At 38.4% G+C, this 25,847-nt stretch overlaps 5 protein-coding genes across 5 annotated transcripts; 2 read left to right on the forward strand and 3 right to left on the reverse strand.

Annotated features, from left to right (window-relative positions):
- Window positions 1-201: 201 nt before the first annotated feature.
- On the reverse strand, window positions 202-947 carry rhbA (Rheb family small GTPase rhbA; the record flags this gene model as incomplete). Its single annotated transcript, XM_057129607.1, has 4 exons — window positions 202-441; window positions 499-627; window positions 681-820; window positions 893-947. The coding sequence occupies 4 exons, from the start codon at window positions 945-947 to the stop codon at window positions 202-204; spliced, it is 564 nt and encodes a 187-aa protein (XP_056982675.1).
- Window positions 948-1,428: 481 nt separating this feature from the next.
- Window positions 1,429-3,948, reverse strand: N7511_007231 (WAPL family protein; the record flags this gene model as incomplete). Its single annotated transcript, XM_057129608.1, has 2 exons — window positions 1,429-1,707; window positions 1,762-3,948. The coding sequence occupies 2 exons, from the start codon at window positions 3,946-3,948 to the stop codon at window positions 1,429-1,431; spliced, it is 2,466 nt and encodes an 821-aa protein (XP_056982676.1).
- A 513-nt stretch (window positions 3,949-4,461) lies between these two features.
- N7511_007232 (uracil phosphoribosyltransferase) lies at window positions 4,462-5,366 on the forward strand (the record flags this gene model as incomplete). Its single annotated transcript, XM_057129609.1, has 4 exons — window positions 4,462-4,619; window positions 4,679-5,037; window positions 5,093-5,264; window positions 5,315-5,366. The coding sequence occupies 4 exons, from the start codon at window positions 4,462-4,464 to the stop codon at window positions 5,364-5,366; spliced, it is 741 nt and encodes a 246-aa protein (XP_056982677.1).
- Window positions 5,367-5,672: 306 nt separating this feature from the next.
- Window positions 5,673-6,226, reverse strand: N7511_007233 (transcription elongation factor 1 family protein; the record flags this gene model as incomplete). Its single annotated transcript, XM_057129610.1, has 4 exons — window positions 5,673-5,851; window positions 5,911-6,049; window positions 6,114-6,158; window positions 6,224-6,226. 4 exons carry the CDS (start codon window positions 6,224-6,226, stop codon window positions 5,673-5,675), a joined length of 366 nt encoding a protein of 121 aa, XP_056982678.1.
- Window positions 6,227-6,923: 697 nt separating this feature from the next.
- rps1 (40S ribosomal protein eS1) lies at window positions 6,924-7,987 on the forward strand (the record flags this gene model as incomplete). Its single annotated transcript, XM_057129611.1, has 5 exons — window positions 6,924-6,937; window positions 7,047-7,131; window positions 7,189-7,214; window positions 7,284-7,785; window positions 7,844-7,987. The coding sequence occupies 5 exons, from the start codon at window positions 6,924-6,926 to the stop codon at window positions 7,985-7,987; spliced, it is 771 nt and encodes a 256-aa protein (XP_056982679.1).
- Window positions 7,988-25,847: the final 17,860 nt, after the last annotated feature.

Here is a 25,847-nt window from a genome sequence, read left to right on the forward strand (position 1 = left end):
GGGTTTCAAAAGAGCCAGAAAGTAATATCAATAGCACAAATCCTGCATCAAGCGATCAGCCAATAGGAACTGGACCAGAGAGTTCAATTGCAGCCAGGTAAGGTCCAATAGGATGATAGATCCATGGGGGAAAAGAAGTATCTCAGGTTATTCTCAATCTGCTTCACTTACCATCTCAGCTCAACAAAGGAATTCTCGGTATCACATCAAGATACACTTGTTTCCTCCCGTAGGCTGCGAGGGATTTGAAGTCTTCTCAACCTCTCCGATCATAAGATCAAAAGCCTTGGTGACATTGAAATCAAGGAAGGCACTGGCCTCGGTGAATGCACAGTTGACCTCCTCTGCTAATTGACGACCCTCATCCAGAGTAACTTGGCGCTGTTCGGGCTTAAGATCACTCTTGTTGCCTACAACAACAAGGGGTACTTCGTCCGCCCCCTGAAAGATGATATCTTAGTAACAGTTTTGGTTGGAAACGGAAAACCCCTGGCTTACCAAATGATTCAAAATCTTGTCCCGGATGACTCGCACCATCTCGAAAGACTGTCGGGAGGTAACTGAATAGACGATAATATATCCATGGATTCCAATGAAATGTTTCGAGTTCAAGATGCTGTATTCGTCCTAGAAAGAAATTAGCCAATATTCGGCAAGGACCTCACTCGAGACTCATATACCTGTCCAGCAGTATCAACAATCTCAGTCGCATAATCTTGGCCATTGTGTTTGATAATTCGGCTGAAGGTGTTCTCAATGGTAGGGTAATAGCTTTCGACAAAGTGATGCTCGACAAAGCGGACCGTGAGTGAGGATTTACCTGCAAGAAACGAAATAAATGTTAGATAAGCCTAGACAACATAGGACTGCATTGTATCCAAGAAGTTCATACCCACGGAGCGACTGCCGACAATGGCGATCTTCCTCTGCTTTGGTGCGGCAGGCATGGTGAAAGGCAATGAGAATCAGGAAAAGATGTGTAACAGCGTGGGAAATGAATTGCAAAGCCTTGAATTTCAATCCACAACGTTTCAAAGACAATGTCACTTGTTGTGAAGAGTGAACGTTGCTAGGTGGCAAATCCCCCTCGATGCATGCGGAGCTCCAACTCCCTTGGGTCCTGCAAACAATGCAAACGGACCTTTCTCCAACTCCCACAACGCCTCATGGTCTGGAGCGTTGACCCAGGCTATGTTACTATAGTTGATATAGGTCAAGGTGATGCTTTTTGGATATCAATTAATCAATCATTCAATTCAAACTGGACATTTTGAACACAAATAATTCATTCCAGACAAAATATGGGGTATCAAGGCGTTCCAACAGATCATACACTCAACGCCATCACTTTAAATTGATTGAATTGATTGTAGACAGATTAAGGTCAAGGGTGTACCGGTGCACCATCTCATCCGTAGAGTGCATCCGTCATAAATCGATCTGTCGAACCTGGGCCACAAGCTCCTGTAGCCTAGACAGGAATCCGCTCGCCGGTTGTCCTTTTGTCGGGAATTGGGAGAGTTCTTCTTCAATTTTCTGGTGGTATTGGAGAAACTCATCGACAGTCGAGGTCACTGCTACCAGACCATTTGGAACAAGTGAGTTCTTGATCTTCAACCGAGCACTGTTGTGCAGGCAAAGTGTCAGAAGAAGGACTGCTAAATATCCCACGGCGACATTATGATGTACTTCCAAGACCGAATGAGCCTAAGTAGAAGCAGTTAGCCTAGCCCAGAACGCAAACGCGATTGAAATGCTTACCATGGAGATGGAATCAACATTGGTCATAAATAGGTGTAGGAGTCGGTCAAGAAAAGAACTGCTGGAGTCAACGGGCCTGAGGAAAATTGATCTTGACTCTTCACTTCGTTCAGACAAGTTAGTGAGAGCGCCAAGAGCTAATATCACACTGTCCAGGGAGTTGTTTTCCTGGCCAAGTGCATCTTCGGTAAGGTCACCAAAATTTGCTAACACCACATCGACCAAACCTCCCACCAGCTCCGGGTTTGCGAATTTGTCGCAGAGCAAACCATCACTATTGGTGACATTGAGAATGACCCGGATATAGAGAGTGTTGATTTTTTGGCTAACAGGGTCCGCATGTAAGCTCTTCAGGTAGAGTAGGCTGTGGAGCCCGGAAAGTGAACCAAGCAGATCCTGATGTTCATTTCTGAACACGGCTGATGCAGTCGAGGCATCCAGAATTGCGAAGCCTAATCCTAGCTTTTGAGAGCTTTCGGTTGAGACTGTCTTCTGAGAAACACAGAGCGAGCTTTCTGATAATAGAATTTTGACCAATAATTTGAGAAGACTCGTGGAAAGGCTAGGACTCTCGCCTTTGGTTTGCATGATCGATATGGTCGATTTCATGCAGTATAAGGCCAGAATGCAAGGAGAAAGTTTTAGTAACGCAGGGTTGTGGAATAGCACCGAGGACACTTCCGGGACAATATTTTGAATTTTCTTCTGCAGGGGTCGAGAAAGTCCGTTGGTTTCGGCATCTTTCACCACTGATATATCATCCTGAATGTCCAACAGAACGGATGATGTCTCCAGAAGTCTAGGCCATGCAGAAGTAGCAAGCACATATGACAAATTCCCATCGGAGGATACCAGTGCGTATGCACAGAAGGCCAGGATAACTGGAATAACCCGAAGTTCAACTGAAAGACAATCCACTAATCGTTTGTCAAAATTGCACTCGACAAATCGGTGTCGAGCCCCAGTATCCAGGAGTTTGTGGCAAAGTAGAACAAAAGCATTGCATCGACCCGATAGCGAGTTTTGAGGATCTTCAATGTCTTCAAATATGGACTCAACAGCACCTCGGTACCTAGCATTTCCACCCGCCTGTCTGAGTTCATGAATACTGCGAACAGATCCATCTTCATTGGTTTCTTGATCAGCCACAATCACACGAGTCATCGGAGGAGCATCATATTTCAGCTGTCGCTGAACTGGCTTAGTAGGAAATTCCAGTTCAGAAGATATGTTTGCCGCTTGAAGTTCATCTGTCATGGAGAGATCGTCAAGGAAGGACCGCTGGCGTGCATATGTGACCTGGGATCCTCTTGCATGAGATGGTACAGGGGCAGGGGTATCTTGAGTCTGACTCTCGGGTTGACTGTCGTTCACAGGCACTTCGCTCAGAGGCGTATTGCGAGAACCTCGATTTGGAGTTAGCTGGCTCTCGGCAGGAATTGTTGGCGACGGTTCAACTGGAGAGCCTGTTATTCCCAGTGAGTCAATAAGCCTCCTTCGACCGGGAGTAACGTTCTCAGTGGCGATATGTGAGGCTTTGTGGGTTTTCGGCGAGGGCTTCCGAGGCTTGGGCGACTCAGTGGGCTCAGGATCTCTCACTGGCGAAGAGAATCTCCCAGGGCCCGACTTACCAGAAATAGAGAACTCATTCGTCTGTCGTAAGATTGACTTGCTGACCCCCGAATCATTGACCGCCCTCATGCAATGGATATCTTGATCTTTTTTCAATGTTCTCCGGCGATCTCGCATATTACTATGTCCACCGTCTACCGTTTTTGGTTTTGCGTCATAGGGAGATTCTTTTGAGGTTGTATGTTGTAGAGGCACAGGAACTTCTTTGTCTTCGGCATTATGACGCCTTCGCTTGCGCCGGCCGATAGGAGTCTGCGCCTCATCTGAAGAGGGAAAGTCATACACGCTGGAATCTTGGTCAAGCTGTGGTCGTGCTAGAGTGCTTGGGGTTGATTCATTGATGGATGTAGCCGGTTGCTTGATCTCATTCTTATTGCGCTGTAACTTGGAGGTAATCAATCGCGAATTACGCGAAGTACTTGGCAAGGTTGCTTCTTTGGGAGTTCTTGCGGTTGAGGAGGAACGCGTAGATTTGGCACTGTCCGGGCGAGATTGGCTCCTAGCAGCGGACCCATAGGTTACGGGCCTTCGATTCCGGGGACGTGAGCTCTCCATGGTTTGGCTCTCGGTGCAGTCGATCTAGGGTGGTCGGCGCTTCGATGCGCTGGCTTTGTAGCAAGTGTTGTCGCGTCAATCAAATTGGATTGGTTTTTGGTTTTTGGAGACGTCCACAAGACGGCAAGCGAGTCGAGCTAATGGGCTGAGGAACATGTAAGTGTTTCTTGGGGAGCCATATCTTTTGCAATGTGAAACCAAGCTGGCGCAAGCTCACAAAGAGCTGTGGCGTAGTATGCAAGGGCTTAGCAAGGCACGGTTGGAGGAAGCGGAGAATGCAAGTGATAAGAGGCGGAGGAGATGGGGCAGAATCACCCACTGTGGCATAGCTTCTCGACGATATAAAAGATAAGAAATCCCGAGTTCCCCGCTCTCCTCGACTTCTCTCTCGAATTTCTCTTTCTGTACACTTTTCTTCTGTGTCTTGAGCTGATATTTGTCGCCACGGGTTTAGTCCCTTGATCCATATTTTCTCCGAATACCAAACTCCCCCGGCTATCTGCAACCGATATCATGGCCAGCAAACCAGAATCAGCTCCATCTCCTGCGCAGGGTGTTGGTCCTATGTACCGCCCTGATGGTGAAAAGCCCACTGCGACTGTCTCTAAGGATGTTTCCTATGAGAATGTCCACGTGCTACCTCAAACCCCCCAGTTGATTGCTTTGTTAACGTGAGGCAAACCCATTTTCTGCAGCTGGAGATCACTCTAGACTCATATGTACCAAACAGGATGATCCGAGACAAGAGAACAGCTCGCGCCGATTTCATCTTTTACTCAAATCGCATCATTCGATTGCTGGTGGAAGAGGGTCTTAACCACCTTCCCGTTGTTGAACAGTCTGTCACCACCCCCGTTGGCCGAGCTTACCTTGGCGTCAAATTCGAAGGCAAAATCTGTGGAGTGTCCATCATGAGAGCAGGTGAGGCCATGGAACAAGGACTACGGGACTGCTGCCGGTCTGTCCGTATCGGAAAAATCCTCATCCAGCGCGATGAGGAGACATGCATGCCTAAGCTCTTCTACGATAAGTTGCCTGCTGACATTGCTGAGCGATGGGTTCTTCTGCTTGACCCAATGTTTGCAACTGGTATGTTGATCCTCAGAGTCCATTGGCCCAGAATCTCCAGCTGATCTGTTCCTAGGCGGTTCTGCCACTCTTGCTGTGGAGACATTGAAAGAAAGAGGAGTTCCAGAGCACCGGATCCTCTTCCTGAATCTGATTGCCAGCCCATCTGGTGTTGCTGAGTTTGCTGAAAGATTCCCCAAGCTTCGGGTTGTCACCGCTTTTGTCGATCAAGGGCTGGATGAGAAAAAGTAAGAACCCTGAGAGAGCAATCATGATTTTCATACTGATTTATTGGTAGGTACATCATCCCCGGACTGGGCGATTTTGGCGACAGATATTATACTCTGTAAGGTGTGTCATGATCCATGACAATTTACAATCTGTGGCCAGAACAGAGCCATTCAGAAGCATCTGTCAGGTCATTTTTCATGGGCATTGTTACAGATCACCTCGACATTGAGGCCCCCATACAAGATTCCGGGCCAGACTGGATTGTAGCGTAGGTCTGTATGGGTGTGCAGATATGTCTTTGAAAAGGAAGTGCCGGAGCACATACATCCAGAAAAACGAAATCTAGTTCTTTTGTCATACAAATAACTCATAAAATCGATTGTTGTTGGTACCGTTCCTTTTGCGCCATTCGCCCCATCGCACAATCAGTAATCATCATCAGCGTAAGCATCACCATGTCCTAGTTCTTCTGCAATATCTTCTTTGCTAGTCCCGCGGTGGCCCGGTGCGGCGCTGGGTGCTTCGTACTGGTTGGCGGTATCTTTGGCAACTGCGTCGCATGCATCCACCCAGTCGGAATAAACGTCAACCGGAGCGGAGAGGTCTAGAAAGCCATGGTGTTAGGCGCGGGTCGATGATCTCGTCAAGTAGCGTGCGACTTACAATTAATGCCAGTTTGGAACTTTTGGCCGCAAACTTTACATGAGAGGTCACCTAAGCCTAACTTTTTGTCTAGCTTGACGATAACAGAATTCTCATGGTTGCAGAAAAGACAAGAGAAGGCAGTTGGTAGGGGATCTCGCTAAATGCAAGAGTCAATCTAACGTGTCAAGTGTAGTGTTGAGAAGTGTGCGCGGTTCAATCACCTTTCGGGGCCCTTGGGGGGTCCGGCTTGACTTCTTGCGCTTGCCCTGTTCCAAGAATCAACATCTGGACCTTGCTATCAGGATCAAGGGGGTAATCTTGTATTACATACCATACTGCAGCTAAGTCTCTGCGACTCAAATGGGATTGCAGACAGACAGAGGTGAGGTTGATTAAGCTGTGGGGGAAGAAGGAACTCGTGCGGAGCAAGAGTATAGGGCCAAGAAGACTTACCCAAATCAGATCCGGAATATTGATGATGCGGTCACCGTCCCCTGATGTCACTTTTGGTGGCAATTCGCAGATCATGTGAGCGCACATGAGATGGTCGACGTCAAATTCAACGCGTCCGTCCCTGCGGATCGGGAGTATATTGAATATATTGGACTGTTATGATAGAAATGAGTCGCTTGATTTGCTTTATTGAACTTCATTGACTTAGCGTTAACTCACCCAATAACTGTCTTTCTTCTTCCATCTACTATGTCTGTATAATTTACATCTAACGTAACAAGGCCGATATTTGCAGAGTAACCATACACGGCAATAGGGCAATCATTAGCCAATTACCAGCCAATGAACCGTCACTCAAGTCCACTGGGACAATCGTAGACAATTCCACCTTGTTCTTTTTTTCGAAATGTTCGGTCACATGATTGGCTGATGTAATCTAGAACTAGGGCCCGCGTCTCGCTTAGCCGAGTTTTCTGTGGGTTTTCAACCCTCTCGCCGAGCAGTGTCGAAACCCTCTGAGCGCGTGGTGCGATACCTTTTGTCTGTCTTCCAACAACACACAGATACGACTCGCAATCATGGCTGTTGGAAAGTAAGCTTCCACCCTGCTGTCTTCTCTTGAATGCTTTCAATTCTATTTGCGCCTTGACGATTTCACCACACACTTCGCACGAATCCCAACGCTAATATTCGTCGTTTAGGAACAAGCGCCTTTCAAAGGGTAAGAAGGGTATCAAGAAGAGAACAGTCGACCCCTTCACTCGCAAGGACGAGTACTCCGTGAAGGTATGCTGAGTCTGCCACGCATTGCTGTCATGTTCCTTTGCTAACTGTGCTCGCCAGGCTCCTTCCACCTTCCAGACCCGCGAGTATGCATCTTGGCCCTGACAATGAAAAAAAATCGGTGTCGGTTCGGATTGGCTAATGAACTCTTCTAGTGTCGGCAAGACTCTGGTCAACCGCACCAGCGGTCTCAAGAACGCCAACGACTCGCTGAAGGGCCGTATCTTCGAGGTCTCTCTGGCCGACCTCCAGAACGACGAGGACCACGCCTTCCGCAAGGTCAAGCTCCGCGTTGATGAGATCCAGGGCAAGAACTGCTTGACCAACTTCCACGGTCTGGACTTCACCACCGACAAGCTCCGTTCCCTTGTCCGCAAGTGGCAGTCTTTGATTGAGGCCAACGTCACCGTCAAGACCACTGACGACTACCTCCTCCGTCTGTTCGCCATTGCCTTCACCAAGAGACGCCCCAACCAGATCAAGAAGACCACCTACGCCCGTTCTTCTCAGATCCGCGCCATTCGCAAGAAGATGACTGAGATCATGCAGCGTGAGGCCGCCAGCTGCACTCTCTCTCAGCTCACCCACAAGCTCATCCCCGAGGTTATTGGCCGTGAGATCGAGAAGTCCACCCAGGGCATCTACCCCCTCCAGAATGTTTGTTTCTCTTGATCGACTATCATTCCATGTACAGCGAGCTAATGTTGGTCTCTAGGTTCACATTCGCAAGGTCAAGCTCCTCAAGTCGCCCAAGTTCGACCTCGGTGCTCTCCTTGCTCTCCACGGAGAGTCTGCGACTGATGACAAGGGCCAGAAGGTGGAGCGGGAGTTCAAGGAGCAGGTCCTCGAGAATGTTTAAAGGTTATGTCATTTGAAGTGGTGTCACGTATTGGTCAGCCGAGGCAGATTCCTGTCTTCTGGTCATTAGGAAAAGAAAAAAGTTCATAACGTGTATGGCAGATTCAAACTGGCGTGGAACTTTTAGCTGCGCACCAGTCCTAGGCATGATTCCCAAAATTCAAGGGTAGTAGTCTATTCATGTTCCATCCCTATTGCAATTTCCTCCAGTAGATTCTTGTCCAACCACATCTGTGCTTACACATTTACATTCTCTTGGGCCCACAAGCGTAGTGTCCGTGTATCCGTGACGTCGGTTTCTTGTTGGGGCTTTCTCACTGTATGCAATTGATTTCCTAGTGCGTAGCCAAGGCGCTTGACGCTCATGGTGTTCATATCTCCAGGTGTAAGCTAATCAAATACCCTTGTCTTAACGACACCAGTCTCTACTCCCCAGAGGCCATCAACGCTACCGTGATTACCTAACAACTGCCCTAAATCTTTTTGCGACTTGTGTGCATTGGCTTGACTGCGAACACTAGTCGTTTTGATCCGGAGTAGGTTTTGGAGGTCTCTTTGAATTAGACAAGCTGTCTTACACGGAATGAAGTCGGACTATAATAACTATTGGACGTTGACTAGCTCCCTTACATGTAGTAGTACACTAGTCCAGTTATTTCTTGGGGTATACAGAGAGACAAGGAGGAAGCTATTCACCTACAAAAAGAGTCAAACATCCGCTGTGGCGACCCCCAACCCTTGCATGATCTCGGTGATCATCCGAGGCACTAAAAAACAAGCGCAAGATGAAGATACAAATGAGAAGGGCTGAAGGGGGACACAAAGAGCCAATTGAGGGAAAAACTTTGTAGTCGGTGTTGTTAATTGTGATACACACCTCTAGCCCCCTGTTGTACAGGCTCTATCCTATACCATTTGGATTAAATACAGTTGGCCTCTTCCGGTATAGCTAGCAAATCTTCGTATTGTCTACATTCACAAGGTGTAAGCCCTAAGAAAGAATTTGGACTAGGGCTCAAATTTATCCTGTTCGCTAAATTCTCTCTCTTATATTGATTAATCAATCAATCAAATTCCTATGAACTTATTGGAATCCAGTTAATATCGTTATGCTTGTGTCGCTGCTTCTTTCCAGTTGAAGTAATCACTCGTAGCCCATACGCCTGATCTAACTCCAGTACAAAAAAACGAGACTAGTTCTTAATGTGATGATACTATAGAGGTTTACGGATTAAGCTTATATGTAGAGAGCTGGGATTCCCTCTACACCAAGCCCCCAGCCTATTCCTGTCACTGCTGTTCGTTGCCTGGTCAGGCAATGTAAATTCGAATAGCAAATCAAAGTTTTTTTTCCCCCAATCGTATTAGCAGGCGCTTGGTGGTTCCCAACATGGATCTTTGGTCTATGAACTCGAGGTTCCTTGTTTCGTCATCTGACCGTTCTTGTCCAACAGTTCGATCATCCTTCATATTCCTACAGTTCTATTGTGGTATCAGTTTAAGGTATGGTGACAGGCTATTGAGGGTGGATTGGCGCCCTTCACGATTGAATGTTAGAGTAAAAGAGGAGAGTAGCCAATCGAAATAACCCAAGATTAGTATCCTAGCGATAATTTACTAGCAAAGAATACCAGTACGATGAAATCCCTGCGCATTAAACTCGATTCAGACTTGAAAACTACCCGCGGCCTTCTTTCCTGTAGCTCACAGAGCTTCTCTGTTCATTTAGAGCACTTGAAACTAACCCTAAGGAACCTTGAGCTCCCATCACACTTATAACAGAGCAAGCACCCTTTCTATGGAAATTCCACAGCCGACTAAGTTCCGTCAAAGCTGAGATTTAAACATGATTTTGTCCCAAATTGCTATCCCAATACAGCATTCATATGCCACATTTCACGGCTCTATATTCACATTACTATATCAGTAATCTAATTCTGAAACCCCCTCCCCCCAGCATAATGATGATAATATGAAATAATTAGTAATTAGTGGCTTATTGGCGCTTTTCAGGTCATCGATAGTTTAAGCTATAATGGCATTATATGCTTGACAATATAATGCATTGGATGATGAATAATTTGCATGTACCTTCCATCTAACGTACTACGGTATGCTGTTTGTAGAAAAATATGTGCCGTAGCTAACCTCAACCTGTATTACCACTGTCGCCAGCTTGAAGGCAGATTTTTAACCTCTCTTATCTAAAATCTTTTATACATAAAGATATTTTGAAAAGGAAAATGTTTAAGTTACCTGGTGCCAAGTATAGTAAGCCGCCCAACGTTCTTGGGGTTTAACCCATTTTGTTAATTTTCCATATCAAACTATGGGATGTTGCAAGTTGATAGGCCAGGATTTGCCCATTTTTGTGGTGATTTGTCAGAACTACCTCCTAAATAAGTGTGTTAGGAACCTCGGAACCTGATATATGACTCGACAACTAGGACCCCTGTTACTAGTTATAAGGACCGACCCAGTTCCGATGCACTAGTCATGTCATGTAAGGACAGCATTTGAATAGTAGTTCCCACGCTGATTCCTAGAATCAGCGTTCAGCTTACTCGCTGTCATATATCCCTATTATCAGATTTCATCTTGCTGTCAGGACCAGCATAGTTTGACAGGAAGACTGCGCCGAACGGTACATGGTGGCTGCGGTCACCTATAGCCTGTGCGCTACTTGATGTGGTGGGAGAGCATGACTGCCTGATGGCAGTCATAGTAACCTTTTGATTTGGTGTGCAACCTGCTAAGCTCTCCTAGTGGGTCGTAACACTCTGTCAAACTATGCTGGTGCTGGCATTTACCGGAGCGCGTTAATAACTGACTAATTTATTAGCCCTAAATGTCAAGGTCACGCGTAAAAAATGACTCATCAGAGCTCGATTAGCCTATAAAGGGGAATACTAGTTAAGGAAGATACATCGCGTTTTATTATTTATTAATGGTGATATCAAGAATTCCGTGTTTAAGTAAGCTAGCTATAAATCGCCGGTTCCTAATCTAACTAAGAGCGGCGGCCGCAGCGATACAGTAGATATGAATCACTTAGGTGTAGAACAAACAGGTGCCTAGAGAGGTTCAAATAACTTTGCTTTTAATTAATAAGCGTTATAGCTAAGAAAAATGATTTTAGTGGACTAATAATAGTGTTTAGGTACCGCTCGCTTACCGAATACGTTAAATACTAATTTAAATATTCATTATAACTTAAAGGTTAATGATATTAGTCTAGCTACGTAAAGGTATCTTTAACATCAAATATTAAGCTCTTGATTTTACAACCCAGTAGTTAGGGTATAAAGTCAATAGAGTAGAGTTTATAATAATTCAGTTATAAAGGCCTTACTATATTATAGTTAGTATAAGTATATCGTGGTCTTTAGTCTTACACTTTATTTGATATAGCGCTATACTTAGTATTCATGATTTATTCAATTAAGAATATTGCTTTCACTAAGTATAAGTCTCTTTCTCCTTAGATATAAAGCTACTTATTCCGGGTATTAGAAATCTACTATAAAAGTCTAGGCTAATTGGAATTAAATTTCAAAGTTCTTACTGGAAATATGCTCCATTTATGCTAATAAATCATAGGAGATAAACAATCTTATTAGAAATTTCTGAAATAGGTTAAGATTTTTGAAATTGACTAGAATCTAGACAAATAGCTTTGTTATAAAAATATAGAACGAGAATAAATTTTTTATTATCTAGGGCTATAACTTATCGCACTTACTACCGCGTTACGTCAAACGCGGCACTATATCATAGAATAAGTTATATTGTGGACTTTGTAGGAAAATCCTGTCGTTTTATCTCAAATTGAAGATATATACGTTATAGCTCATTTTCAATAAGATTACATAAGGAACAGCTTAACCTTAAATAATAATATTATTCTCACGTTTCTCCTTCTGATTTTATCTATTCTTAACTACCTAGTAGGGTGTCTATCTAATAACCGGTAGATTATCTTCTATAATCTCTCATTCTTCTCTTCTAATTACTCGAAGAATAAGATAGTTACAGAGAAAGGTAAGGATCTATTAAGAAACGCCTAAGGTATTTATAGTAATGCCCTATAACGGAATATACGCTGAAGTACAAATCCTATTTAGACTAGTTTGATGCCGATTCTTCATAACTAGGTAGGACTTCGAATTTGAAAAGATGTACAAACATAAGACTTGAATAATAATAATATTCACGATTTATCTGAAAATCAGTAATATATCACGACTTTTTCCCCTAGGAAAAGTTGTTGATTATATTAAAAATGAGATTAAACTATTTATATTATCGAAAGAGAATCGATTTACGGAGTGGTATCGGCCTGTTTTACTGAGATATAAGCCTAGATAGCACCTTTAACTAGCTTTTGATTCTTAGTCTAATTGTTAAGTGTCCGCTTTATATGATAATCAAGGTCTAATATGCAAAAGTTGTAGTGGTTACTGTGGATAACTTTGAATTTTTTACTACTTTCTATCTATAAATAGCTAGTTAAATAGAATATTTATATTGGATTTTCGAATATAATTAAAAATAGTTGATAGGGGTATAATTGCGATATATGACATAAAATAATATAATCAGAATATGTCTCTATGAATATTGCTTAGATATAGCGCTGTTTTCTAGATTCGTGTTAGGGATAGTATTTTAGAGGGGGGGGTTATTCCGTGCATCATGGATCGAGAGGAACTACGCGATAAGCATGCGGATTCCTACAAAAAAGATACTAAAGTATAAGCGAAAGGGTCAAACGAACAATATTATTTAATACTATTTAAAGCCTAAATGACTTACTACGTTGTCTACGAAAAACCTAGAAATTTAAACTTCGCGAAAACAATCGCTAAGGTATATTAAAAGGTCTTAATTACAGTCGATCCGTGTGCGTATCGTATCCAAATCCCTTCTGAATACCCTCGAATGTATATCCTTCTTTTAATTTCTCTTCTATAGATATAGCATAAAAGAACTTAGAAAGATAATTAAATATTACTACTGGAATGAGAAAACGTTGAGTAGGCAGTAGAAAAGATAAGAGATTATAACGATTACTGTAAAGGAACTCTCTATTATATAGTCAAATTGGGAAGGTAAGCTATGAAAGAGTGATTAATAGCTTATTACTATAGATTCATGTACTATACGGCGCATTACTACTTAGAAAAAGGAGCGAGGAGTGAGTAAACTAAGAGACAAGCGGGTATAAAAGGTTAAATAAAAGTAGCCTAACAAGAAATGGAATTATTATAATTTATCTATTGTAGTGGGGAAATCACGAGATTTGTATGATTACTGCCTCAGGCAGTGATGTCCTCAAGGAAAGGATATGGGCAATCTACGACTGTAGAGAAGGGAACAGTTACAAGAATGCCACTCATTTCCTGATTCAAGATTTATGATCATTATGCTCCTTGATATAGCATCTGATTATCCCTGATAGGCATCATCTGTCTAGAGCTCACAGACCTGACTTGTTGTTGGGTTTTCTTGCCACCATTTGTCGACCCGTCTGTTTTGACCAGACTGCCATCGAGCATCTCCCATTTCACTATGAAGTTACGTATGTAGAACAAAGTAAAAATATAGAAATATAATTTACTAATATTATAGATAGATAGCGGAACGAACTCTTTTAGATTATGACTATTATAGCTAAATAGCTAAATAGCTAAACCCGCAATATTAAATTAGTAGTTATCAACAGTATTATGTTTTGCTAGTTAGTATATATATAATTTAAATAACATATATGCCCCTAAGTATAATCTATCCCCGATTGATAATTTAGAATGTTAAAATACTAGGACATGAATGTTGAGATTTATGGTGGCCGGCCATGGTTTATGCCATGAATGAGCCATGACGGCAACCGTAGTGATTTATCACCTGGGAAATCTAATTAGGACTAGCTGAAGGCAGAGTTTTCTGGTATATAAGGAGATTCTCACACAAACGAGAATCTCCAGACTTAAACACCTCGGTAATCTATCATTAAATTATCAATATTGTACGGTCGTACCGGTCATCATTCCTACTTGCATCGTAGCCTTTTAACAATGAAGGTATCATGACTACTAATTGGATAAAGACTTACCTTCGAGCGCTTTATGAAATTGAAATATCATATTTTGGATTTTGTTACTACGGAAACATAGCACAAGGTTTTACGTCAAAGCTTACAAAATCTATTAGAGTTAGTAATGAGTTAGTATAGAAATTACAGGGACTTGGTTTACAAGAAACAGATGATCTATTAACAAATGATACATCTAACGAATATACCGTCGAAACGAATTTATAAGGTAATTATAGCTGATTTAATAATAATTTATAAGTATATAAGAATCCTTCCTCTTCAGTAGCAGGAATAAATACCTCAAAAGCTTTAGCTATTTCGAGTATTGAAAGCTAGTAAATAGCTATATATATCTAAATCAGTTATGACTACGCTCGTCTCTTGATTTAAGATGAGTAAGTGAGATAAAATATAATGATAGCCTATATAATAAGGATGATAGTAAAAATATACTAAACGGCGATTCCTTGAATAAGCCAGGAACTACCATTTAAACGCGAGACTTATATAATAAAATTAGTAGATAGAAACGAACTAATTAGGCATAGTAACTACGAATGGGTGATATTTGGACCTAGTGTTATGTTCAAAGTTACGATGCAAGTAGGGAAATGTTGACGACCGAAGAAGGTACAATATAGATAATCTTTTAATCGATTACTGAGTTGTTTAAGTCTGGAGATTCTCATTTGAGTGATATTCTCCTTATATACTGTAAATATCTGCCTCGAGCGAGTCCCAATTAGATTTCTCAGATGATGAACCATCTTGGTTGCCGTCATGGCTCATTCATGGCATGAACCGTGGCCGGCTACCATAAATCTCAATATATTAGGCTCCTAATACCTTAGTTATTCCCATTAAAATACTAGAAGGGACCTAAAAGGATTAGCGAAACATATATAATTTAAATGATTCAACATAATTATCATAGCTTTATATAATTACGATAGGCTATAAAGAAGCTTTTTCTATAAGACAAGGTAGGGGATATATTATTAGCCAAAAAGTCAAGTCAGAGAAAGGAATTAAGGTTATACTAACGCTAAAATAGTCAGAAATAATCATTATACCAGTCGATCACTATAGAGATTACTTGTAACTAACTTTTATAGGGTATTATTCCCCGAGAGCGAGCTCAGGGCTCCCTCATTGGGGTATTAGGTATAATGATAGCGTTTCTAAAGGTGAACAAGTATAGTGATATAACAATATCTTTATGAATCATTAGTATTACAGCCAATAATAGTATTCATTATTTATATCAACTTAGAAGTTACGTTACATAGCGTTAATTATATGTTAATAATTTGTGATTATTGGGTTCTTAGTTATAAGGCGATACCTATCATTACTATAGTTAGTGACTATTTCCTACATCCATTTTTCTTTACTTGGAATTAAAATAAGGGGTTGAATAGGTCCCTATATTATTTATTATTGAGGGAAGGGTTACCTAGAACGGAGGTACTTTTTTCTCTCTTTAAGAATTGCTCTTAAAATAAGGATAATAATATTATTTTTGCTTTTCCTAATTTATCTATTCTTAGTGTTGGAGGCTATCTACCGGATAAATAGGAGGGTGAATTGCTCTAGATATATATATCCTTTGCAATATTTCTTCCAATCCTACCTCTTCAAGGTATATTATTGAAATATATATAAAACCACTATCATTCAATCTAAAGCGTCATAATTAAATTCAATAGAAGCTTCTTTATAGCTTGACCGATTTTTCGCCTAATATTTGATATAATACCCCTAACTCTCTATATAGCCTCTAAAAGTCTCCCTATACTTGAAATTAGCGTGTATATATCTTGTATTACTCTAATATACCCTATATAGCTGCTAAATATAGGCCTAATCTCGCCTAGACCTTCCTGTATTAATAATAACCAGAAATCATTTGAATCTATCTTTATTAGGTTATACTTCATGTAGTATGAAGAATGGGTATAGGAGGGTAATAGAACTTCGATTACATTAAATAGCTAGGAGTATCTATAATAGATAAATATATTTAACTAATAATATGACTTCTAACTACTATTCTTTTCTACTTTAATAATAATTAAAGTATAGTGGACTGTTAATATTTTAAATATCTTTGTTCTAATTTACTTTTATTAATGTAATCTTATTAAAATGTTTGTTCCCCGCTTAGATAGATTCTGACTTAAACTAAATATAAATACTTATATATGTTTTAGTAATACTAGTAAGGTTGGTAAAAATTAAGTTGATATAACTTAAACCTAGAGCCTATATTATCTCTACTATCTATTAAGATATCAGCCTAATACCTCTAATAGCGTTACTTTTCGGTCGAATGATGAACGTACTCTTTATAAGACCTTTAACCTTTTCATTACAGTAATAGTTATTAACCGTTGCTATTGGAAATGTAATACGTAACTAACCTGTCGTAGTAGAAATTATTATATCTGTTCTAAATATCTTAAATAAGAACTTACTAGCGAGTATAACTTAATAGCTATCTTCTCATATAATGGTAATTATAAATTATCTTTTAAAATTTTCCTAACATAATTTAGCAGCTAATTCTATTAGAGGGGAGAGATAAATAATAAATTTAATGCCCCTAATACTGGGAAAGAAGTGACCAGGGAGAAAACGAAGGAAGGAGGGGGAGTGGAGTACTTTTTATCTACGTAATATCTTCTGTCTAGTTGAATTAGCTTATTCCTCTAGTCTCTTCAAGTATAAGGTCTTCTTAAAAGCTCTGAGATATAAAAGTAGTTAGGATAAAATTTCTTTCCTTTCTATTATACCTTAAGGTATATTTATAAACAAGTTGTTATATTAAAGAATACGTAAGTCTAGTAAGTAAATAAAACACTACTGTTAATATATTTTACATTCTATTACCTTGGTAGGGTACATACTTTATAATAACTTCATAGAAAGAGTGCTTTTGATCTTTGATATTCCCCGATATAAAATATATAATACCTATGTCCAAGTTAATTGTGGTAAGACTAGATATTAAAGCCTGTATAAACCTATATACCTTCATAAATGTATGTATACACTACTAACTTTGCTAACGTAAAGGGCAGACAGTTCTTGACCCTATTTTATTTTTATAGTCATATAGACAAAGGTATATGTTTTTTTAAAAAATATCGACCGCGAGTTCTTGTGTCGAATATTTTTTACTGGGATTTGATATCAAAATACGCTACATTTTGCAATATGACCTATTTTAAAAGTTATTAAGAATTATCCAAAAACCGGAAAGGTTGTCGGACGTCTACTTTTAATATTAGCTATTTGATTAAAAAATAATACCTTTCAGAATATATATATAATACTTTAGCTAATTTATATAAGCGTAGGTTTAAAATAAACTACCACTAAAGGGCGAATTTACTAGTTATAATATGATATGAAAAGACGACATTTACCAATTTGGGGTATAAGATACGGTTATTGAGTACCGATATCTAAATCTATAGATATAGAATCATTTGTCGTAAACCCCTTTTATTCTGCTAATGGAGCTATCTATATACTAGGTCTCTATTCCTAAAATTAGTGGCTTATATCTGTAATAGGGCCTTGTCTATTTCTAATATCATTTAAGACCAGATAATCTTTTCGGTCTAGTAGTTAATATTCTTCTTATATTAAACTGATATTCGATTACAAACAGCTTTACATATATCCTAATATATCATACTACTTATACTTCAGCGAGAATATGTTCTCACAGTATTTTGTGATCTACTCCATCACTCAGCAAAATAAAATAAAAGACTGATTTTGATCAAAGTGGAAAGTTATATATTATTTATTATATTAACCTGCCACTGAATCATATAGATACTAAAGACAGCAACTTAGGACAGGGGTAATATATAAGAATTCTAGTTTGAACTTAATCTAAAAGGGGGAGTCGGGCTACTAGTATATATAGAGGTAACATATGTAGAAGCAAGTATAGCCATAAGTATTTTTGATTCAATTCAATATTATACCTTACTATGCCTAAGAATTCAGTTAGGTTAAAATATTGTTGATAAAATCAGTCTACTATACTCCGGTACTATCTCGTTAGTCTGGGTATATTCCTTTTCCTCTGTTTATAGTACTTCTCTATGCAAGCTGTTACCCTCTCTGTTACTTCAAGAAGTAGGTTTCTTTTCTATACGTGTATCATAAGGCGTTTATAGAACGAGTTTATACAGATAGGAGAGCGTACACAGTAATCAGGACACTATTTGGGCTTTGATAGGTTGACTTGATTTTTATCAAGTAAGTAATCGATAGTAAGAATCGTATTCTACAAGTATCTAGAGTCTTGAATTATCTTTTCTCAAGTGACCGTGCTCAATTATACTCTATGCTTACCTTATAAGTTACCATAATTATATAAGAGGAGATATCAGGGACTTTGAATTCCATGAATATTAATAAAGAACTGAATGGAGATGATTAATTTTTGAACATAAATATATATATAACTTTCGTTTGTTCAGAATATAAGCCTAATATATGTCTTCGAGTGACATTCCTTTTAGTTGAATGGGTGAACGTCCTCTTTCTAAGACCATAAACCGTTAATCTATTAAAGCGACCACTAAGTTTTTTATGTAAGCTAATAGGCTAATCCTTCATAGTATCTTTACGCTTCTACTTTATCTGATCAGATAGGGGGCTATCGTAATGTAGTTTGATTCAAGTAGGTAGTTTAAACCTAATTTTGGTTCTCTTATTCATATTCCGTTCTAAACCTCCTTCCGTATAGTTTATAATTATTCAAAGAAATTTGAAAGTAGTATATCGATGTACTATTGTTTGCATTCATTCCTACCTTACTTTTTACTCTGAACGCTTTTTATAACTTCTAAGTTACCTTCGAGCTATTATTTACTTAAATGTACTAAAACCATTATAGGGGTATAGAATAGGCATAGACCTTCTCCGATTATCTAGATATAGGATTTTATAGTATATAACCTCCCTTACTAAAAACTTAGATCCTATTCTATATTCTTATTCGACCCCCTAACTATATTATAGTGTAAACTATTTACGAATTATCTTAATATTCATCTTTATATAAATAAGGTCCTTTTAAAGGCTATCTTAGATCTTATAGGAGCGCTATTTATTATAGTCTAAAGATTAAAGCTTATCATACTAAATACTCGTCTTAAATATATATTAAAATAGGGACGCTACGATAGTAGTCTAGTCGAGTAGATAAATCGGTACTAATAGTAAAGGGAATAGGTAAAACCTAATAAGAGGTTCGGTAGGATAGTAGGAAAGGAGAGTATATAGGGATAGTTAGAAGAGGAAAATATGTCTGTCTTACTCTAATATACGTAGATGGGTCTTAAATATATTATAAATACTAAATTTCCCGTAGCCCGCTACTTTATAATACTTTATATAGTAAGTGGTTCCCCTACTGTAATATAACTAAGTCCCTACGCCGCTATATCTAAGTAAGTCTTAGCCTCTTTTTTGGGTTTGGGGGCTAACGTAGAATTTCCCGTTTCGATCGATGTTTAAGAGTCTAAATTGCCTAAGTATTTTTTTTTAAATATATCGTAAAGTTAGTGCTATTTCTAGGTATAGTAATGCTGAACTATCTATACTTCTAGAATGGAAATCGGCGCGCCGATAAATATAGTAGCTTAGTAGATCAATAAGTAATAAATGGAGGGTAGCCGCTATTTTCTCTATTCTTAAGCCTAAATATAGCCTAATAAAATAAGTCTAACCATACCAATCAATAGCCGTACGCCGAGGATAGCTAAAATCGCTTACGACTTTTACCTATAATACGCTCTTTTAATAGACATAAATCAGAATCAACTATTATATTCTCGATACCCAAGCTGTTTTACTCTTTTTTTCGTCTATCTTCTAGAGCTAGTAGACGTCTTTGGGAGGAAAAAGAGAGAGAATAAAAATTAAATATGTATTATTGAGGTTATTTAGTAGGGTAGATTAGGAAGGAAGAGTTAACTACTATATGTATAAAGACTATTTCTTACCTCTACCGGTATATATTACAAAATTAGATAGAGAATGTTACGACCCACTAGGAGAGCCTAGTAGGTTGCACACCGAACCAAAAGGTTATTATGACTGCCGTTAGGCAGTCAGGCTCTCCCACCACATCAAGTAGCGCACTCCGTCGGGCTACACTTGACCGCAGCCACCGTGTGCCGTTCGGTGTAGTCAAACTATGCTAGTATTAACAGAGAATTCCCCTTTATAGGGAAGGTAGCTAAGCTAAGCCATAACATTATATGCGAGATTACTAAAAGAATATATATAGTATACATACTATTACAAAGTTCTCCTCATGCCTATATGTTAGTTATATAACTATCTACTATAAATATCGCGCTTTATAAACTATAATACTAAGGCTGTAATAGCCTTATTATAATTATTTTGAAAGGGAAGTTAGAATTAGGTAGTGGATAATATACCGGTCTTTGATAATTTACTAATGAAACAAATAAATATGTATATGAATTCTAAGATAGAAACTAAACGGGTGCTAGATTCTAGGACCGGACTCGCCATATATCTAGCTAGGGAAAGTAGTAGTGTTGGAGACTTTAGCTACACTATATATCTAAATAGAAGGAAAGGTAAAGGATGTTGAGATTTATGGTGGCCGGCCATGGTTTATGCCATGAATGAGCCATGGCAGCAACAGAGATTATTTATCACCCGAGGAATCTAACTGGGACTAGCTTGAGGCAGAGTTCTCTAGTACATAAGGAGGTTTTCACACAAATGAAAAATTTCAGACTTCAACAACTCGATAGCCAATTCAAAGATTATCTTTATTGCACCTTCTTCCTCGTCACCATTCCCTACTTGCATCGTAGCTTTTAACAAAGGGAGAATAAATAATAATAAAGGAATTAAGACTTAGGGGGAAGGGAGAGATAGCGAGAAGCTTTTCTATTACCTAAAGAGCCCTAGTATATTAATTAATATAATATAATGTTTTAGTACGATATCGCAAAGGGTAAATCCTAACTATACGACTAGTTAAATCGGTATGGAGTAGAGGTTTTAGACTGAAGACTATATTTACTATATTAAACCCCGATAAAACCCATATATATATAGTGCTATTTCTAATTTAACCCTTATACCTCTTATATCTCTTATATTAGATTATCAATATAGAAATATATAACAAATTCGGCCTATTCTTAGTTAGATAGCCTACTAAGTAGTTAAGATAGAGGGAAATAGAGTGAATTTATAAAAGTAAGATACTATTATTATAATTAGAGACTAAGTTTAAGAGGAAGATACGGAGGTCCATCATTTAAGGATATTAGTTAAGTTAAGTAAAGGGATAATCAATAGTTCATCTATATAAAAAAATAATATTTTAGAATAAATCTAGTAATTTAAGTGAAGAGTTTTAGTACACTCGATTAATATATAGTGAACTTTATATATAGATACTAGGGGGCCCCTCCTTAATCTAAACCTAATCTAATATGATTCATAAGGCTATTCATCTAAAATCTAATTATATCGATTAAAACGCTATTAAGTAAAGTGAATTAGCGTAAGGTCTAGTAGAGTAGTATATTCTCCTATACCCTAAGGTTCTATAATCTAAATATCTCCCTCCGTAATACTCTCTCTCGTACGTGGCTATGAAGGTGCTAGGGCCTAGTCTTTTTTTAGAAAAATCATCTCTACGCTTACTTGGTCTAGCTATAATATCAAGGCTAATACCTCTCTAGCTAAAAAGCCTTCTTCGGAAATTATCTACCTTAAGAATCTAGTATTCTTACGCTTCTTCTCCTTCCCGTCTTTAGCCCGTAAATCACGAAGTTCTTTCTTAAGAAGAGCTACAGATTATATTGTGATTCAATAGGCTTGTAAACCCTAGTTTATCGTAGTATTGAGTAGACGTAGAGGACTTTTTCAGCGCTATTTTAATATGGGCTTTTTTGAGGAAATTGTTTTAGTGGTTAGACATAATTTAACGGCTCTTTTAGCTTCTTTACGCTACCTTAGCTCTACAGGGGGCTCGACATATGAATATAGAGATATTAAGCTTCGAGATAATTAGATTAGGGCTATAAGGCACTAGACTGGCGGCAGCGAAGTTATTTATCACTAGTAGCCTCTAGTTTAAATATCTTAATATGTTGTTACGACCTACTAGGAGACAGGTTAGTGAGATGCACACCGAACCAAAAGGTTACAGGCCGTTATGCTTTCCCACCACATTGAGTAGTGCACTCTGTCAAGCCACGTGATCCGCAGTCACCCTGTACTATATATATTAAGCGCAATCCTTTGTCAAACCATGATGGTTCTGACACTTATATAGTCGGACAGGCTTTAAATAAGTCTAGTCTTTTAATATAATTCGTTCTAATTAATATTTTCAACTTAATTAATTGACCGTACGCGGGTTTTAATTTAGTAAAATAGCTAATATTTAGAGGTTATAAAAAAAACAAGGAGTACGGAAGTATATAAATTGTAATAATATTGTTTTCTTCGTCAGGTTTGTCGAATTCTCGGGTACACAATTCCTATAGCTATCAAGTATTAGAAGTCTAAACTTCTATTTCACACACAGAGTAGACGGAATAAAGAGCTTTTTTCAGCGAAGTCTAAATAAATTAGACATCTTTCTATTCGTACTCACTTAAGTCACTTATAACTCGGAAAGCTATCGAACTAGGATTTAAAAAAAGGCTTCACCTTTAAAAACAATATCAAGATAAAGCGCCTACCCTAAGGCACTAAAATATCTAATTAGTTACAGTGATTTACGTAGATTTTCTCGGTTAAAACAGTACTCTCTGACCGTAGAATTTAAATATCGTAAGAATTTTTACGGTCGCGATTAAGTCTATCATAAAACTAGTCTTATCCAAGTTTTAAATATCGTTAGGCTCGGTTCTATGTCATATAATTATTCTTTAGATGGGGAAACTATTCTATAAGTTTTAGATCTCTATATCTAGCACATACGTACTTATACCCTTTTTAACTAGACTAAGATATTTAGATACCTCTACGTAGTCTGTCCCGATTAAAAGGACTAGTATAGACCTACGCGCCGCGAGCAGCGAGTTAGCTATTTCTCGCATATCTAAAGGTCGAGAGGTTATACCGCGTAAATATAGTAAGATAATCTGTTTTTTTTCTAAATATATTCTCGCCCAATCCAAGTCATTCTGTAACTATTAGCGCAATTTTCAGTTCTGCAAAGTCGTGTATACAGGTAAATAACTAATTCCGAATGGCGTGGATAGCTAATACTTATAATATATTACGCTCTTACTCAGTACGCTTGTCAGAGGATCGGGTAGGAATTGGTGTTATGGTGGGTGGTAGAGAGAGGTTCAATTCTTTGACGCGTTTTTGGTGGTGTGTCTAGCTAGCATGAAAATTACGATAATTCTCAGATAATAAGTAATTGGAGTAGTCGACCTTTAGCTTGTTTGTAGTTTATACTAGTGGCTGGCCTTCAGATATAATTACTGGAATAAATTAAAAAAGTACTTTTAAAAGAAATGGAGACAATATCTCTATTGACCAGGCCTAGTCTAGCATATCAAGCTACCTACTATCGTTACCTAGCGATAAATATATTCCCTATTATTTAAAATGACCCAACTGCGCCTTAATATTGTAATCAGTATCCAATTTTTATTTTCATCGCCCCTCATCACCTCCCCTCCTTAGCATAATAATTACTTAGTATGATAGGAATTACCTTTTGTATATAGCAAATATAGAAGGGTAAACATGAAATAATTAGATATAGGACGACCATTTAATAGATATTAGGAACATAGTCATAATAATTGAAGAAAGAATGTATCATTTCTAAGACTACTAGCTTAAGTTATATATAGATTTGGGCTATCATTAAGTCTATATATATGACTAGACCAAACTAGGAATACTTGTAAGTGTTCTGAAGACAAGCCTAGGAAATAAGGCTTATATAAAATAACGTAATTCACATGCGAGCCGCCACCACAAGCGAGCCGCCATCTCCAAAGCATATAGTAAATACGATAAGATAACAGCTTGATATCTCAACAACGGTGGTTTATATAGACTATCCCTTTTAGCTAGGTGGTTTTCGTATAATATCTAACCACTTTAGGAGGTTTCGAGAAATTTAATGAGTCAGTGAGTGAGATATGTATATTTTGATAACCTAGCGACGTAATTTTCGATACGGCAAGAATGTAATTGTTCAATTCCTTCAGAAATGCTATACACTACTATAAATGCTTATCGATATCTATCTACCAACAGTGGAAATTGAATTTAGTTGTCGTGGTCGAAGCATGACGCTGTAGTCCATCGCATTTACTATGTGTTTTGGAGATGGCGGCTCGCTTGTGGTGGCGGCTCGCATGTGAATTACGTTATAAATATTAGTTGGGTATTATTAGGTCTATCTTTCCGCAAGGGTAGCTTAACTACTAACTCCGGCCATTATTATTATATGTTTCTTTTAAGCCAGATATCAGTGACTAACTTGGTATCCATATGAATACGTTACGTAGGGCTAGTAATTAAAAATAGTAGATCTTACGCTAATTCTAATAATGAGTGTTTAAACTATCTACTATTGTAATAATATTATAACTATATACGCTGTTCTTACATTCTAGATCACTTACCTACCTAAGCCCCGAGACTAAGCGCATTAAAAGTATTACTTTATACCTAAGCCCCGCCAAACTCCTCTACCTATACCTCCTAGCAACGTGGAACAACCCTAGAAATTCAAGTTGAAAACCGTAGAACGACCGAGCTATCTCCGGCATAACGGTCTACTATTAATCATACTTGAAAAGATAGCGCTAAGTAATCCTAGCTTGTATGGATAGAAGCCATTCTCAAATTATTATTTATAATATAATTGAGCAGAATGTATGCGATTAAAGGGTTAAGAACTTAGAGAGAAGCGGTATGCCCCCTTGATTACCTAACGCAGTACTAATCTATTTCTATCTTTAAGCCTGTCGATATCTATCTCATACGTAGAAATAGGCTAGCACTACTATAACTCCGAACTTTGCTTTTCCTTTAGGATATACTAAATCTTGAACAGGTTAAATATATCGAGAATTTATATATTATAGGTGACTAGGGATTAATTAAAACCTTATAGAGTATACTTTGATAATTAGCAACTATAAATTACCCAATTTAGTACTAGTACTTCCTAGGACCTAGTAAAATACTTTAATACCTATTCCACTAGATTACGGCCAAATACTTTAATATAGAGCTAGTATTTATCTCTTATTTTATTTACTAGTGGTTATCTTGTATAAAAGTATTATTTAGCGCCCAGAAGAAGTTCTTACTTCAAGTAGATAGAAGTATATAGATAGATATTATAATCCAAGTTACGCTATAATAGGTAAATGAAGTATTAGTGGCTCGTATAATAATGCTCGAGCGTAAGACTATAATAATACTTCTATTATATCTTTAAGGGGGTTTCCGTGTATTCTATCTATTAAGACGGTAGTATCTATAATACATATATTACAGGTACCTTAGGTAGCTTAATACCTAGCTAGTAGTTAAGAGAAAGTCAACTATTATAAAGCAATAAAGAAGTTTATAACGAATTATAATTATCTATTAACTTTCAACTATATTCGGCTTAGTTTAAGAAGAAGTTCTTTGGTATATGTAAAGCTCACTATATAATAATAAACCCCCAAGACTCATACAGTTT

This window comes from Penicillium nucicola (assembly GCF_028828085.1).
Source record: "Penicillium nucicola strain IBT 29836 chromosome Unknown utg000007l, whole genome shotgun sequence".
In the NCBI taxonomy this organism is placed as follows: Eukaryota; Fungi; Ascomycota; class Eurotiomycetes; order Eurotiales; family Aspergillaceae; genus Penicillium; species Penicillium nucicola.